The sequence below is a fragment of the Bubalus bubalis genome, chromosome 2, assembly GCF_019923935.1.
Source record: "Bubalus bubalis isolate 160015118507 breed Murrah chromosome 2, NDDB_SH_1, whole genome shotgun sequence".
NCBI lineage: Eukaryota > Metazoa > Chordata > Mammalia > Artiodactyla > Bovidae > Bubalus > Bubalus bubalis.
The window spans coordinates 142,489,048-142,506,989 of NC_059158.1; the positions used below are offsets into that span (position 1 = coordinate 142,489,048).

The 17,942-nt window shown below is 40.2% G+C and overlaps 1 protein-coding gene across 2 annotated transcripts in view; it reads left to right on the plus strand.

The window, feature by feature from the left end:
• Positions 1–17,942, plus strand: part of CDK15 (cyclin dependent kinase 15) — a 98,370-nt gene that overhangs the window by 16,892 nt on the left and 63,536 nt on the right. For both annotated transcript variants that reach the window (XM_044937298.1, XM_025278005.2), the window contains exons 5-8: positions 3,281–3,375; positions 4,509–4,571; positions 10,183–10,306; positions 12,088–12,208. In XM_044937298.1, the coding sequence (XP_044793233.1) occupies positions 3,281–3,375; positions 4,509–4,571; positions 10,183–10,306; positions 12,088–12,208 (403 nt within the window). The remainder of the gene's footprint in view (positions 1–3,280; positions 3,376–4,508; positions 4,572–10,182; positions 10,307–12,087; positions 12,209–17,942) is intronic.

Below are 17,942 nucleotides of genomic sequence, written 5' to 3' on the forward strand. Positions count from 1 at the left end.
GATCCACACAGTCAAAGGCTTTGGCATAGTCAATAAAGCAGAAATAGATGTTTTTCTGGAACTCTCTTGCTTTTTCCAGATCCAGCAGATGTTGGAAGTTTGATCTCTGGTTCCTCTGCCTTTTATAAAACCAGCTTGAATATCTGGAAGTTCACGGTTCATGTCTTTCTGAAGCCTGGCTTGGAGAATTTTGAGCATTACTTTACTAGCGTGTGAGATGAGGCAATTGTGCGGTAGTTTGAGCATTCTTTGGCATTGCCTTTCTTTCGGATTGGAATGAAAACTGACCTTTTCCCAGTCCTGTGGCTACTGCTGAGTTTTCCAAATTTGCTGGCATATTGAGTGCAGCACTTTCACAGCATCATCTTCCAGGATTTCAAATAGCTCAACTGGAATTCCATCACCTCCACTAGCTTTGTTCGTAGTGATGCTTTCTAAGGCCCACTTAACTTCACGTTCCAGGATGTCTGGCTCTAGGTGAGTGATCATACCATTGTGATTATCTGGGTCGTGAAGATCTTTTTTGTACAGTTCTTCTGTGTATTCTTGCCATCTCTTCTTAATATCTTCTGCTTCTGTTAGGTCCATACCATTTCTGTCCTTTATCGAGCCCATCTTTCCATGAAATGTTCCCTTGGTATCTCTAATTTTCTTGAAGAGATCTCTAGTCCTTCCCATTCTATTGTTTTCCTCTATTTCTTTGCATTGATCGCCGAGGAAGGCTTTCTTATCTCTTCTTGCTATTCTTTGGAACTCTGCATTCAGATGCTTATATCTTTCCTTTTCTCCTTGGCTCTCCACTTCTCTTCTTTTCACAGCTATTTTTAAGACCTCCCCAGACAGCCATTTTGCTCTTTTGCATTTCTTTTCCATGGGGATGGTCTTGACCCCTGTCTCTTATACAATGTCATGAACCTCCGTCCATAGTTCATCAGGCACTCTATCTATCAGATCTAGGCCCTTAAATCTATTTCTCACTCCCACTGTATAATCATAAGGAATTTGATTTAGGTCATACCTGAATGGTCTAGTGGTTTTCCCTACTTTCTTCAATTTAAGTCTGAATTTGGTAATAAGGAGCTCATGATCTGAGCCACAGTCAGCTCCCAGTCTTGTTTTTGCTAACTGTATAGAGCTTCTCCATCTTTGGCTGTGAAGTATATGATCAATCTGATTTCAGTGTTGACCATCTGGTTATGTCCATGTGTAGAGTCTTCTCTTGTGTTGTTGGAAGAGGGTGTTTGCTATGACCTGTGTGTTCTTTTGGCAAAACTCTATTAGCCTTTGCCCTGCTTCATTCCATATTCCAAGGCCAAATTTGCCTATTACCCCAGGTGTTTCTTGACTTCCTACTTTTGCATTCCAGTCCCTACAATGAAAAGGACATCTTTTTTGGGTGTTAGTTCTAAAATTTTGGTCTTGTAGGTCTTCATAGAACCATTCAACTTCAGCTTCTTCAGCATTACTGGTTGGGGCATAGACTTGGATTAATGTGATATTGAATGGTTTGCCTTGGAAATGAACAGAGATCATTCTGTTGTTTTTGAGATTGCATCCAAGTACTGCATTTCAAACTCTTGTTGACTATGATGGCTACTCCATTTCTTCTAAGGGAATCCTGTCCACAGTGGTAGATATAACCGTCATTTGAGTTTAATTCACCCATTCCAGTCCATTTTATTTCGCTGATTCCTAGAATGTCAACATTCACTCTTGCCATATCCTGTTTGACCACTTCCAATTTGCATTGATTCATGGACCTAACATTCCAGGTTCCTATGCAATATTGCTCTTTACAGCATCGGACCTTGCTTCTATCACCAGTCACATCCACAACTGGGGATTGTTTATGCTTTGGCCCCATCCCTTCATTCTTTCTGGATTATTTCTCCACTGATCTCCAGTAGCATATTGGGCACCTACCGACCTGGGGAGTTCCTTTTTCAGTATCCTATCATTTTGCCTTTTCATATTGTTCATGGGGTTCTCAAGGCAAGAATACTGAAGTGGTTTGCCATTCCCTTCTCCAGTGGACCACATTCTGTCAGCCCTCTCCACCATGACCTGCCCATCCTGGGTGGCCCCACGGGCATGGCTTAGTTTCATTGAGTTAGACAAGGCTCTGGTCTACGTGATTAGACTGACTAGTTTTCTGTGATTATGGTTTCAGTGTGTCTGCCCTCTGATGCCCTCTAGCAACACCTACTGTCTTACCTGGGTTTCTCTTACCTTGGACAAGGGGTATCTCCTCACCGCTGCCCCTCCTGACCTTGAACGTGGAGTAGCTCCTCTTGGCCCTCCTGCGCCCGCGCAGCCACCGCTTCTTGGACGTGAGGTTGCTCCTCTCGGCTGCCGCCCCTGACCTCAGACGTGGGGTAGCTCCTCTCAGCCACGCTTCTTTGAGGCCCATCGCAGCCAGCATTCTTCTGCCACCAGGGAAGCCCAAAAATACTGGAGTGGGTAGCCTATCCTTTCTCTAGGAGATCTTCCCAACCCAGGAATCAAACCAGGGTCTCCGGCATTGCAGGCAGATTCTTTACCAGCTGAGCTACCAGAGAAACCCAGAGGGGCCTTTAGTGACCTAATAATAACCTGTTATTGAAGATACAAGAGCCAGTCCTCAGCCCTTCCCACTCATCCGGGCTCCCCAAGTTTGGCTCTCTCCTCTTTTTAACTTTGAATTTCCTCCTTTCCACAGGTTTTCAATTCTCCCATTGTGAAATGGAAATCCCCTCCACTCTCTGTATTATGCTTCAGCAATCCTTCATTCCATGGTCCTGCCCTCCATCGATCACGTCCACAGGCCCTGCTGACCTCTTGTGGGACTTTGAATTTTAGAGTATGGTCACATCTTGCAAAGTCTTGGTCCAGAAGGCAGAACATCCCTTTCCCGGACCTCCAATGGCCTCTCTCTCTCCAGGCTTCCTCTCCTGTAGCTCTGAACCTACAGAGTTGATAAGAGTTGATAAGCTTTCCAGAGAAAGGCATGTTCAAAGTGCTCTGAGTTGACTGGGAAAATGGAATCTTTTTTTTTTTTTTTTTGTAACTTCTCTAGCCTGTAAGAAAAATAAGTTACATAAATGCAATCATTGACTGACCATTTACTAAATAATGAAGTTTTAAAAATAGTTTTAAATATTGTTTCACAACAAGTTTTTTCCAGGCTTGAAAAATCAGAATGCTTGATTTGAAATGTTTAAAAAACAAATGGTGCTTGATATTTTTAAAGCAGTACTTTCATGATCAAAGATTTAATTAAATTTTTGTTTAATTTTTCTAGCTTCACTCCTGAAGGGTTTGAAACATGCCAACATTGTGCTGCTGCATGACATAATACACACCAAAGAGACACTGACATTCGTATTTGAATATGTGGTGAGTTGTCCCAGCATTTTACAAAGTGTAAGGGAAAAGCCTGGTGCTTGTATGATGAATCTGTTAATATTTTATGGCATGACAAAACTTTCATAACCATGTGAAAAGTGTCATGGAAATGTTCATTATTGGAAATTTCTCTATTGTTCTTATGCTTTTTTACCCACTATTTTTGTTGCCTTTTTCCCTCTCACCAACAAGAATAAACATTTTGAGTTTGCCTCCTAAATAAAACTTTTGCACTTATTTTTTAATCTAGTTTTAATCACTATGTGAGGAGAGACCAAAATTTTTTTCATTGACAATAATGACATAAACCACAGGGTTTTAAAAAACTCCATACGAGTTTACTAAAGAATAAATCATTTTGTATTTTTGAAAGATAAAAGCCATTCAAATATTAGCAGAAAGAAAGCATAAGGTATGTGTATACAACTTGCTTTTCAGGACACTTGGAGAGTACAGATATCCCCACATCATTGTGTTCAGTGGCAGTCATTTAAAATGAACCTCTCTTGTATGATTTCAATACCTTTAGACCATGAAGTTTTTACACCTTGTTTTACGTTCCTGGATATGTTCCAGTGTCTCCAGTTTACAGTCTATGGAGATTTGAATAGAATTTGTATCCTACTGGTATGTGAAAATTGTATAAATCTTAATTATGTTGAATTGGTTGACAGGGCTTATCAGGCCTACTATATCCTACTGCTTCTCAGTATATTTGTTCTATTAATTTTTGAGTATGATATTGAAAATCCAACTAAAAATCTTAATTTATCTACTTAGAAAAATTATAATATATAGTGGAACTCTATGTAACCTTGTTCTGTATTTTCCAAGTCTCCTGTAAATGTGTTATCATACTTTCATAATTTAAAAAAAAAATAAAAAATAAGTTAAATGAGCCTCTCTTGTGTCAAGAAACAGGGTTCCTTCTAAGAGCAGCTAACTAGAAAGACACGCTGTGTTTGACTTTAACAGTGGTGTCTCAGAAAACTTGGTTGTGTACCTTTTGCACGTTATTCTCAAAAATTCTGAACTTTGTAATGCCTCTGAGAGTCAAGTCTGTGGTCTGCTTTGTGACACTGACCAAGCACTACTAACATCACTCTCTCCACTATTTTGTGTAGCACACAGACCTGGCTCAGTATATGTCTCAGCACCCAGGAGGGCTTCATCCTCATAATGTCAGGGTAAGTACTTTGAGGGCTGGGACTCCCCTCTGGCTTGCCCACAGCAGGAGAATTCGGAAACAGACTGCCATCACAAACTGAAAGCCCATGATACTAGGTAAGAAGATGGACACCATTGATATTCTAGAGAAAAGTTTAAAAAAAAAAAAATCTGCCCTCAAGATATGGAGCAAAGTCCAGCTGCTTTCTGGGCAAGCTAACCCTGTCAGTCATCACCATCAAGCAAATGTGTCTTTAGAAGTATAATCCAATTAAAAAGAATTGCCTTAAAAGGAAAGAAGTGAAGTTAAGCTATCATAAAATAAATACTTTCTTCATAGCAGACTACTGTGCTCTGTGATAAAGTTCATGTTGCACTTAAAGTTCCCAACTAGAACTAGCAAACTACCTTGATTGATTCTTTATCAGTTATCTTTTTGCCTGTTCTATAAAATCCTATTACGTGCGGGACCAACTTCCATTTTTCTAGTTATTGGAGTAGAAATAATATTAAACTCTTAACTAGCTATAATTCCACATCTGTTATAAATTTTAGAAACCATTTGTATGTCATATTTTTCATTCTCTAAGGTTTTATTGGCATTAATTGATTGGCCCTTAACAGAACCATATGAGATTTGTATATGATGTACCCATTCATTTAACTAATATTTATGTGTTCATTTATTCATTCATTCAAGATATATTTGAGTACTCAGTACCACATTAAATCCTAAGGTTTCAATAATGAAAAAGTTGTGTTTCTTATTTTCAATGAGCTGAAGCCCAGCAAGATATGTGGACTTAGATAGGTAGTGAGAAGCAAGGTGATGAGGGCTATGGCCATGTTAATTAGGAATACTATGAGGACTCATAGTAAGGGGACTCCAGTCATGGAGGCAAGAGGAAAAGAAAGTTTGAAGACAGGGTTTTGAAGAGAATGAAAACATTTAAAAATACTTAGAGGAAACTGAAATAGAAAACTAACTAGGGGGACCAAGAAGGAATGTCTAGTAGTGTGTTAAGGACTCTGATGAGGATAGAATCCATTGAATTATCTGCATGATCATGGGATTTCTTTTTTTATTTTTTTTAATGGCAGCACTTAGTTCAAATAGAGGAACAGAGAAAGTAGAAAGTTGGACTGATTGAGACACTGGGGCTGTGCCAGACATGTTGGGCCACATATTTGGAGACTATCAAGAGAGAGGCTAAAGGGATGGTCAGAGGCTTCTACAGTGAGTCCAATCTGAGGGAAGGAAGTGAAGACAGGCAGGTTACTGATAGCTAGGGAGAGAGCAGAAGAGTCAAGGAACCAGAGGTCTAATTAAATAGAACAGTTGGAGAAAGAGTAACTGTGTGAAAGATAGAACATTTTCAGACTTGAGGGACTCTTGTAGCAAGCACTATGCTAAGTGTTTAGCAGGATAGAAAGATGCAGAAGACATGATTCCTATCCTCAAAGGATGTAGAGCCGAAAACAGGAGGTAAGACATACACACCACCACTATTCCAGGACATTTGTGAATAATATCAAGTAAGAAATAAGACCTAATGTTGTAGATGTGCAAGGAAGTAAAAGATATCTTATCATTTTCAGAGGTTTTGATAAGCCAGACCTTACAAGCTGCAATGCTTTTCAGAGGCTGGAATAGGGGAAGATGCTAGAGGAGGAAGGAATGTTTTCAGCGAAGGTTCAGATCAGGGTAGTAGAGGGTGTGTTCAAGGAAGAAGATCCCAGCGCCACACGGACTGTTGGGGTCAAACGGACTATCATGTTTTTCACTCTCCAAGTGCTAGTCCATTAGTGGGTTATGAAATCAATTGGTAATCAGCAACCAGCATTTTTTTAAAAAATGAAATGGAATGGGTGAGAAGGGAATGTGTATCTGCGTGCTGAATCAATTCAGTAATGTCCGACTCTTTGCGACCCAATGGACTGTAGCCACCAGGCTCCTCTGCCGATGGGATTCTCCAGGCAAGAATACTGGCATGGGTTGTCATGCCCTCCTCAAGCGGATCTTCCTGACCCACAGATCAAACCTGCATCTCTTACGTCTCCTTCGTTGGCAGGCAGGCTCTTTACCTCTAGTGCCACCTGGGAAACCCTCTAGAGAAAGGAATAGAAAATATTATAGTATGCAACACTTAGTAAGAACAAGTTTTATTTTGTGCAGATTCTTTTCCATTAGAAACTGTGCTTATATCTATGTATGAATGTGTAAACTGGAAGCGTATCTATTTCTTATTGTGTAATGCAGTATGAAAAAAAAACCTTAAAACACTGGGTTGGTCTAACTTGCTTATTTTGCAGAATTAGAATTCAAGTTTGAAAAGAAATATTTTTCCTGAAGTTATAGAACCAGCTTTTGCCATTGCTCAAAGAGATTCTTGGTTGAGGTTCTTTTCCACTAGTGCCATCCTGAATCTCTGGTCCTGTCGGCCTGAAACAGATCCTGTCTTAGTGACATGGAGTACATGAGTCTGGGGGAATAGATTGGGTAGGTGGCTGAGAGCCTTACTTTCTAAGATGTGGACTTTATTTCTTAGACAGTAGAGTCATTAAAAGGGCTTGATTGAAAAAGAATGGCATGATCAGAAGGAAATTTATGTAATTGTGGTCTGTGGGAGAGATTAAAGAGAGGTGACTGGAGTCAAGGATTTCAGTTAGGAGTTTGTCGATGTGGGCTAGCCCAGTGCTTCTCAAGCTTCAGTGAGCACACTAATGACCTGGGGATCTGATTCAGTAAGTCTGATTCAAAGCTCAAGGTTTGTGTTTCTAACATACTCCAAGGTGACACAGATGCTGCTGGTTGAGGACTAAACTTTGAGTGGCAAGGTTCCAGGTAAGAAGTGATAAAGGCCTAAATTAGGACAGTGAAGGTACGAATGGAAAGGACTGTGGAAAACAATGACAGAGAAGGGTTCGGCCAGGACACGGGGACAGCAGTGGTGTAGATGTGAGTTGGTGGTGGAAGAAAGTGGACATATGGGCAATTGATTACTTCACCAGAATTGTTGGGAGAGGGAAGAATCAGCAGTGCTTTTTCTAGCTTTAATTAATTATGTGGATGATGGTGCCATTCACTGAAATAGAGAAATAGGAAAATAGATTCTAGAGGAACACAGAGAGTTAAGTTCTGGCATACTGGGTTTGAGATGTTATGGGATGTCCAGGTGAACGTCAGACTATATGGGTCCAACAGTTCCGGAAAGAGATCTGAAGTGAAGCTAAAGACTTTCAAATTATCAGAATACAGTTGTTAATTGAAGCAATGTTAGTGGATAAGATGGGTAAGGGGAGCATGTATGGTGATAAGAGAAGGTCAATGATGGAGCCCTAAGGAATATCACCATATTAGATATCAGTAGAGAAAGTGGAGCCTATGGAAAGTACAGTCAGAGAAGTAGGAGAAAAATTAAGAGATTTTGGTACCAAGTGGGGGAAAGAGCATCAGGAAGGAAGACAGAAGCAACAAAGCCAGATCCTGTAAAGTGAAGGATCCATTGGATTTTTGTAGCAAAGGACATTGGTGGGACTTCCCTAGTGGTCCAGTGGCTAAGATTCCAAGCTCTCAATGCTGGGGGACCAGGTTTGATCCCTTTCAGGGAACTAGATTGCGCATGCTGCAACTAAATTTCAAACATCACAGCAATGATTGAAGATCCTGCATGCCACAACTATGACCTGGCACAGCCAAAAAAATGAATATTTTAAAAAGACATTGGTGAGCACCGTGAAAACATTATGAATAAAGTGATCGTAGCAGAAACCATTTTGTAGGGGGAGGAATTTCACATTTCAGAGGACAAACAGTTCTATATGATGGTGGGACCCAATGTGTGACCATGGGAGCCAAGGGCTAAAGTGGGTTGGAGAAGCAGATCGTTGGAGCATGGAGGTTGGCTGGACATATTCACGTGAGCACTGATGTCAAGGGAACAACAGCTGTGATCCAGGTGTCCAAGTCTTGAGTGAATGATGGAGAGTGGTAGGAGTTGTGTGGATGACAGTGAGAAGAGGGGTAGAAAAAGATGGCATGAAAATCCAAGGACAAGGGTTTTTACATGAGGGTGGATACACTGGAATCAAGTTGATGAGCACCAGGGTCTGGTCTGAGAAAAGCAGGATCTGGGGAGTTTGCCTCCCACAGCACAGCTGTGGCTGTGTGGGCTCCATACAGGTCCCATATCAAGGTCCCCAAGCCATTTAAGAATGTTAAAATTTTCTTGAGGCTCCTACTTCAGATGTTTGCTGCTTCTATGAGTCTTTCTCATCACCGTTCTTTCTCTTTCTGGTACTTCAAACATACACACTGTTATTCATTTTTACCATTCACTTTTTATTCATTTGTTATTCATTTTTACCATCACTCAACTGTCAAGGCATAAAAGTCCTATACCAACATATAAACACATTCTTAAATGGTTTGGGGACCTTGATATGGGACCTGCATGGAGCTCACATGGCCACAGCTGTGCCGTGGGAGGCAAACTCTCCAGGATCCTGCTTTGCTCAGACCATGGTGCATATCAACTTGATTCCAATGTGTCCAAGTCTTTGTTAGGTCATTACAGGTTCTATAAAAGCATCTCTGAAGTTCCTAGTTTCCAAGATGTAATGGAAAAAGTGAATTTATCTGCACAACTTTGTGTCTTCTATTAGGTCCATGTCCCAGAAATGCTGGGGCTGGCTCTTTCTTTTCAAAATTGCCAGAACATGTTCTCAGTTGGCATAAGTCTTTGTAAACACTAACGTTGGTGTTTGCATTCTCAGTTGCCAGTTGCACTGGAAAATAGCAAAAGACACTTAGAATACTAAGCATTCTTTTTTTCCCCTTAGGCTTCTATATTGGTGGGAATCTACTAATGTCTTTGGTTTCTGTGCCTTGTAATCACCAGCAATGTTTTAAAATTTGGATCCAGGATGTATTTTTCCTTTTGCTCCCCCCCCCCCACCTTTTTTTTTTTCTTCTCTCTACTATTTTTTCCTTATTCTCTTTCAATTTTTTTCTTGGTCTGATTTATTTTGGTGTCTTTTCCCTCTGAATCTATACTGTATATTTCCCTTGTTTTCACTTTGAACTTAAGACTTTAAAAATATGCTTAAAAAGATAATGGTTCCTGTATTTCCTAACACCATCTAAGGATATACTTCCCAGTCTGGACTCCCTGTGTTCTGTTTTTAAAAGGGTTTTATATCAGAGAGCCTGGAAAACTTAAGCAGTTGTAAACCTTAGAATATCATTTCCAGGTCAACTTTGATCTTGTATGCCAAGTTCATTGGTGGGAAAAAAATTAAATCTTTCACATCTAAATCAATAATTAGTGTTCCAAAGGAAACTTCAAAGTTTCACTTTAGATTTTTAAGGAAGGGTAATTCCTTCAGTATCAAAGAAATGAGATGTCAGGAAAAACCAGAATCCCTTTGTTTAGGACATGGTCTACTTATTTGACTTTCCTTATCTTTTTTTTTTTTTCCTGTTTGAATGTAAAATCTTCTTTTTTTTTTTTTTTTGGTCTCTTAAGAGACACTTTTACTATATTCTTTCAGATGACTGGTTTTGATTTAGAGGAGAAATCAACACATAGTGGCTCAAATCTGCTTAGATAAGGTGTTCATTCCTTCCAGCTTTTCATGTTCCAACTTTTGCGGGGCCTGGCATACATCCACCACCAACACGTTCTTCACAGGGACCTGAAACCTCAGAACTTACTCATCAGTCACCTGGGAGAGCTCAAACTGGCTGATTTTGGTAAGTCACCCCCTGAGTCTCTTTCTGGGCTATGAACAATGATGCTTTTGTGTGCACGTGTTTAAAGCATCAATTAGGCCTGGACTTTGAAAAGTGGGGACCAGGGAACATGAGATTTTTTGAGGATATCAAACAACCATACAGTAAGAGTGAGGCAAGACACTGAGAGAGACTGATGGCTTCTCAGGGTCCCATCAAGCCTCAGTGTAATCAGATCCTAAAATGTGGGCACCCCTATTACCTCACTGCTGTTTTTGATGCAGACTTTTGTAGAGTGAATGGTACTTCTTAGGTTTCCCTAAATCTGGGTGGATGTACAAATTCCATCAGACTAGATCAAAGTTATCCCAGGATGGCCAGATAAAGAGGTCACCCCCAGACTCTAGGCTGGACTCTTGCTGGAATGGAGGTTCCAGAACACCTATGTATCTATACAGGTGGGACTGCATGGTGTGTGTATGTGTGTGTGTTCAGTCGCTTAGTCCTGTCCAACTTTTTTGACCCTACGGACTGTACCCTGCCAAGCTTCTCTGTCCATGGAATTCTCCAGGCAAGAATACGGGAGTGGGTTGAATACAGAAGTGGGAGAATACAGAAATGGGAGTCTTCTGCATTGCATGCAGATTCTTTACCACTGAGCCACCAGGTACCTGAGGCTTTTCATTCCCATCAGAGTGATGCAGATTTACCCTGAGTGTCACTGTATCTTTCCACTTCAGCAGTTATCACTGTTTAATTATACATACATACATACTTATATGATGGTTTTGTCTCCTCCACTAGACTATAAGTGTTATGAGGGCAGCCTGGATCCATTTTTGCTTATCATTATATCCCTAGTGCCTGACACCATCACAGGAGCTCAGTAAATTTTTGTTGAAAAACTGGCTCCATATAAGCTGAGAAGACCCTCTTCTCTCTTTGGCAGATGTCAAATGACCCTGCTATAACTGCCGTAAGCATGTAACAGACATTCGTTTATCAAATTCCCTACAAAAGTAAACTCATCTATTGAGATTTCATACAGCTATAGATCATGTGATTCTGTGAGATAAATAGCTAACTGACAAATGTACTGTTTTGCAGAGGAGCGCTTGAGAATGACTCATCTAAGTTCCTGCCAAACTAGCTAAGGTGGATTAACAGTCCCTACCCTTTATCTACTAAACTGGGGATTCCTGAACTGCAGAAATGGAGGGTGGTCACGTTAAGTCATGAATTGATCTTCCCTTGCTGTTATAGAAACCTCCAATTACAAAGGTGTAAACATGCTTGAAGCTTAATTTTCTCTCGTATAACATCTGACCTAGGCAGTCAGAGCTTTGTGGAAGCCCCCAGATGTCTTGGTTCATGCTCCTTCTGACACGTGAGCCCCACCAGCCCTAGGTGTTGCCCACTGGCATATTTCAAGATGGCAGCCACCTCCTCCTCACCACAGCCTGGAGGAAGGAGAAAAGGGACCAACACATAACCCCTCCAGGAAGTTCACATGTCACTTTTATTCATATCAAATAGGCAAAAATTTAGTTGCCTTGCAACACTTAGCTGCCAGGAAGGCCACATTTAGCTGCAAAGTAGGCTAAATTTAGAGAAATTAATGCAATGAAGAGGTACACAAGAATCAAGATAGTTGAGTAGTTCTATTAAAAGCACTGAAATTTGTGTATTATTTTTAAAATATTGTTTACTCTGCCAGTTGCACTCTCCTTGGCAGACTGTATCACTGTGCCTCTCCAGGAAGTCTCAGGACAACAAGTTCTGTGCTTTCCCCCTTCGCTCAGGTCTTGCTCGAGCCAAGTCCATTCCCAGCCAGACATATTCTTCAGAAGTTGTGACTCTCTGGTACCGCCCTCCTGATGCCTTGCTGGGAGCCACTGAGTATTCCTCTGAACTGGACATATGGTAAGAGCAAGTGCCAAGAAAATGTGAGTCATCCTACCCATGAAGATTGCTTTATTAACTGTGTTACATTTTAGATAATCATTCTAATGACTTCCCAGGTGGCTCAGTGGTAAAGAATCCCTCTGCCAATGCAGGAGATGTAGGAGACCCAAGTTCAATCCCTGGGCTGAGAAGATCCTCTGGAGAAGGAAATGGCAACCCACTCCAGTATTCTTGCCTGGAGAATCCCATGGACAGAGGAGCCTGGCAGGCTACAGTCCATGGAGTTGCAAAGAGTCAGACATGACTGAATGACTGAGTATGCACACACAAACATTCTAATGATGACAATCACATTTGTATACAGAAATATAAAGTACTTTCAATACATATCTCATTTGATTTTTACAATAAGTTTTAACAGTTAAATAAGTTGAGGCTCATAGAGGTCTTACCAAGGCATCTTCTGGATTCTATCCTTTTTTGTCAATGCTCCTTCTTCTAGCTCTTCTCTTAATCCTTTGTCTTTTCCTTTGTCTCCAGGGAAACATACATATGCTCCCAAACCACAGATCTCACACACACACACACACACACACACACACACACACACCTGCTTGTCTACACATGGCCAAACACAGTTCAGAGCCTGGTGGAAAAAAAACATAAATACCAAGATTCTGTAGACCTGATTTTCATGCCAGTTCTATTTCTAATCAGTTCTTCTGGATTATGTTATCTTCAAAAAACCATGTACCCTCTCTGTGTTTATGTTTCTTTGTTTTTAAAATAAGGGCAATATACTCTTCCCATGAAGGTTAAGGGGGACAGTGGTGTGAATATAAGAAATCAGACAGATGCTGTCAAGTAGAAACACATTGTTGGGGAGGCTCTGGGATTGAAGAGGTGCAGTGGCGAGTGTGGGATATCAGTCACTCAACATCCCAGACCTGCACTGTTACGTTGTCTGCTTCTGATTCCTGGAAATATCCCAGTCATTTGTGTGGTGAATTTACAGTCACAGCCAGCACCTCAAAGGTAACAAAGTATACGGACTTCTTTCAATTCTTTAGACGGTCTTATATACACTGAAGGCCCTGTTTAAAAACACTAAGAAGCTAAACTAAGCTTTTGAATTTCCCAAAGTCTTGAGAAAAGTTGGAGAAAATTTCCTGCCGTGTATCTGGAGTCGTTGATTTCCCGATACCCGGTACCATGTCTCAGAATATCACCTGCTAGTCAAAACCCCCCTGAAACTGTCAGTCCTCACTGCTCCATGCTGTCACTTCAAAGGCTTTCAGCAGGCTCTGGTTTTCTCAGTTTTTAATGATCACTTCCTAGTTGTGCTTCACAGACAGTGAAACTTCTGCTCATCACTTTTAAACTTTGCTTTATTACTGAGCATTTAAAACATTCAAAATACATAAACATATACATCAGTGATTCTTCACCAGGATCAATTTTACTTCCCAGGGACCTTGGCAATGTCTGAGACATTTATTGTCACACTTGGGTAGGGGCGGGGTGCTTCTGGCATCTAGTGGGTAAAGGCCGGGGATGCTACTAAATATCTTACAGTGCACAGGGCAGCCCCCCGCAACAAGGATGTATCCAGCCCCAAATGTTGATAGTGTCAAGATTGAGAAACCTGATGTAGATTGAGAAGCATAATGAAGCGAACTCCATGAACCCACTACCCAACAAAACAACCAGAGCATGGTCAGTATTGCCACATTGGACTTCCCTGGTGGTCGGTGGTTAGGACTTTGCTCTTCCAGTGCGGGAGGTGTGGGTTTGACCTCTGCTCGGGGAGCTAGGATCCCACATGCTGCGTGGCATGGCCAAAAAATATATTTCCACATTCGCTTGTGTCCTTTCTCCATCCACCAGAGCCTGCCCCTCCACCAGAGGGGCTCTACCCTGAATTTTTATTCTTGTTGTCCGTCCCTCACCTTTTTTTAAATAATACTTTTACATTTTTATGTATTTTAAAAATATTATTTTACCTACTTTTGAGTTTTTATAAAAATGGTACTATATTGCTTTTAGTTTTCTGTGATTTGCTTTTTTTAAACTCTGTGTATTTATAGGATTTATCTACTTTGATCTAAGTTACACTTTATTTTCTGTTGATGAACATTTCAGTTATCTAATTTGATGTTTTTGGTTTTGCTATTTTGAATATACTTGGTACTTATTTATAAGGATTTCTCTAGAGTACTTCAAAGTAGATTTGCTGTGTCATGGGGTATATGAATGTTCAACTTCATGAAACAGTGTCCAACTGTTTTCCAAGTGGTTGTAACAATTTATGCATCAGCAGTATATCATAGTCCCTTATCCACATCTGTACTAGCTTTATAAAATCAGATTTCTTAATTTTTGCTAATCTTGTGGGAAGAATGGTAGCATGCTGTGATCAAATGTGCATTTCCCTAATTACTAATGAGGTTGGAAGTCTTTTCATGGATTATTCGTGGGTTTTCTCCTATGAAATACCTCTGTGTGTCTTTCATTTATTTTCTTTTGGTCTCTATATCTCTGACAGTCTCTCCCTTTCTTTCTTTATTGATTTATAGGAGTTCTTATACTCTGAATACTAATCTTTTATCAGTTATGTGTGTTGCAAGAAGCCTCCCCAGCTCCTGGCTTACATTTTCATCTTAATGTTGTCTTTTTAAGCAAGAGTGCTTTGTTTTAATATTACTGACCTTAGCAGTCTTTTCCTTTATAGTTAGTCTTTTTGTTCCTTATTTTAAAAATCCTTCTCTCCGAGACCAAAGTGATATTATCTAATACATTCTTTTAAAAGCTGTAGAATTTTTCCTTTCACTTCAAATCTGTAATATATGGGAAATTGACTTTCTCTGTACTAACCAATTGTCTCACCTCAATTTCTTCAGTGATCTGCCTTGCCAAATATCTCATGTATCAGGTTTCTAAAGAGGCATAGGTCTGTTTCTGGGCTCTCTACTCTGACTGGGGTCAGTTTCTCTGTCTCTGTACCACTGTCCCACTGTATTCATTTCTGTAGCTTTCTAATAATACTTGATTTCTGCTAGGACAAGTCTCACCACCTACTTCATCTTCTTCCTCAGGAGTATCTTGGCTATTTTTCCCCTTTGGTTCTCCATATAAATTTTACTGAATGTAAAAACCCTAGTGGGATTTTCTTTAGAATTACATTGAAATTATAGAACATTTTGAGGATAGTTAACACCTTTATAATACTGTCTTCCAATTTTAAAACAGTATAGTTCTCCATCTGTTTAGTTCATCTTACATATCTAAAGTAAATGTTCTTTTCTTGTAAGTTGATTTCTGTTGTTTATTGTTTCTTTTGGTTCTTGCATATGGTATCTTTTTTCCATGCGTATTTAGTTGATTTTGACAATGATATGCTAATTCTCCTTGGAATTTTATTTGTGGGATTTTTTTTTTTTTTTTTTTTGAGGCCTTGAATAAAGTGTAGTCTGTCAGAGAGGATTTGCATTTGATTCTGCTAGGTACTTTTTTTTTTAATTATTATTGTATTTTACATAAGTGTGGGTCTCCTACTAAGATATTATTTCTTAATACCATTCCCTACTGAAAATAACTATGCCTTTTTGGAGAAGTAGCCAGTACTGGGACTGGGGCAGGAAAAGTTTAAGATGAGCTAGGAACATCCTGTTAGGCCAGAATATTTTCTAATAAAGTGATCAAAAAATGATGGGAATATGTCAAAAGGATGTGGGAAGCAGCTTGAAGAGACTCCCACTGGCCAAAGCCAATACCTTCTGAGCATCCTAATAGATAGTGCAGATAATGTATTTTAACACTGAATAACATAAGAATATATGTCTATATGGAAGATAGACAGATAATAGATGGATAGATTGGATGGCATCACCGATTCAATGGACATGAACTTGGGCAAATTCCAGGAGATGGTGAGGAACAGGGAGGCCTGTCATACTGCAGTCCATGTGGTCGCAAAGAGTTAGACCCGGCTTAGCAACTGAGCAACAACAGGTGGATGGATAGATGGGTGGATGGATGGATGGATGGACCCATAGATACATAGGGAGGGATGCTCCTTTTTACAGTATAATGCCAACTAATAACTGGGGAAGAAATGACAGAATTAGAAAAATCACTATTTTGTAATATATATATAGTAGTAATCAGTTCAAATGAGAATCATCAATCCTAAATTAGTGGGGAAGTTTTCATGAGAAATAAAATATTTATTTACATAGTCTCAAAGTACCTCTATACAAATTACTTATAACAAAAGAAAAAATAACAACTTTATATCAGAGGAACTTGGCAAACACCACCTTAACCAAGTGATTAGAGTCAGTATCATTAATAATGGGACTGACTACAGTCCATAGGGTCACAAAGAGTTGGACATGACTGAGCAACTGAGCATACTGACATCATTTGCCTCCTAATACGAATCAGAGGAGACAGTATCACGAATGTGGTTTTCCTGAAAAAAGAGCATAACCGGAGTCAAATCATGAAGCAGCATCAGATAAACTCATTTTGAGGAACATTCTATGACATAACTATACGGTACTCTTCATTTTATTTTTTAATACTTTTATTTATTTATTTGGTTGCACTGGGTCTTCATTGCTGCTCCTGGGCTTTCTCTAGTTGCAGGGAGCAGGGGCTGCTCTCTAGCTGTGATGTGTGGAGGGTTTGGTTGTGTTGTGTGGCAGGCTTCTCATTGTGGTGGCTTCTCTTGTTGTGGAGCACGCGCTCTAGGGTACATGGCTCAGTAGTTGCAATTCTCGGGCTCTAGAGCACAGGCTCACTATGTGTGGCACACAGGCTGAGTTGCTCCACAGCATGTAGGAGCTTCCCAGACCAGGAATCAAACCTGTGTCTCCTACATTGGCAGATGGATTCTTTATCACTGAATTACCAAGGAAGCCCCTAGACTGTACTCCTTCAAAGAGCTGTAGAGGAAGAAAAAATTTTCTTCTATTCTCTGAGGTTCAGTGGATGGGTCTGTGAAATAAGCTGACAAAAGACAGATGAACAGAAGAAAAGCATACATGTTTTATTTTATGTTAAAAGTTTTATGTGACATGGGGTAAGTGGCTTCATAAAAAGGAGAGAAAATCCCCAAAGAAACAGCTAGACTTGGAGGCTTTTATACCATTCTGACAAAAGATGATATACTCCTCTGTAAAGAGAAGTAACAAGACAAAGGAAAGGGGCTTCTGAACTCTTTAGGGTGATAACTGTGGGAAGGTAAATATGTGTATGGGGAACCCTAGTGGTGGATAAGGATGACTTATCAACAACTGTTTACATACATTCTTCTTGGTGCCATCTCTGCATCTGGTGATAAGGTTTTTCTCCCCTCCGGGGCTGGGAAAGGGGTCATCTTCACAAGGGGATTTTATGTCCTCCTTATGGGCTTCCCTTGTGGCTCAGATGGTTAAGAATCTGCCTGCAATGCCAGAGACCCAGGTTTGATCCCTGGGCTTGGAATATCCCCTGGGAAAGGGAAGAGCAAACCACTGCAGTATTCTTGCCTGGAGAGTTCCATGGACAGAGGAGCCTGGTAGACTACAGTCCATTGTGTCACAAAGAGTCAGACAGGACTGAGCACCTAACACTTTCACACTTTCAGACAGCCCAAGAGAAGCAAAATCTCATCCTGTGTCTGCTTTTTCTCAATTGCCTTCAGCTCATACTAATCCTTATACCCGAATGGCATATTTTTCGGGTGGTATTTTCTGTTCTTGTATAG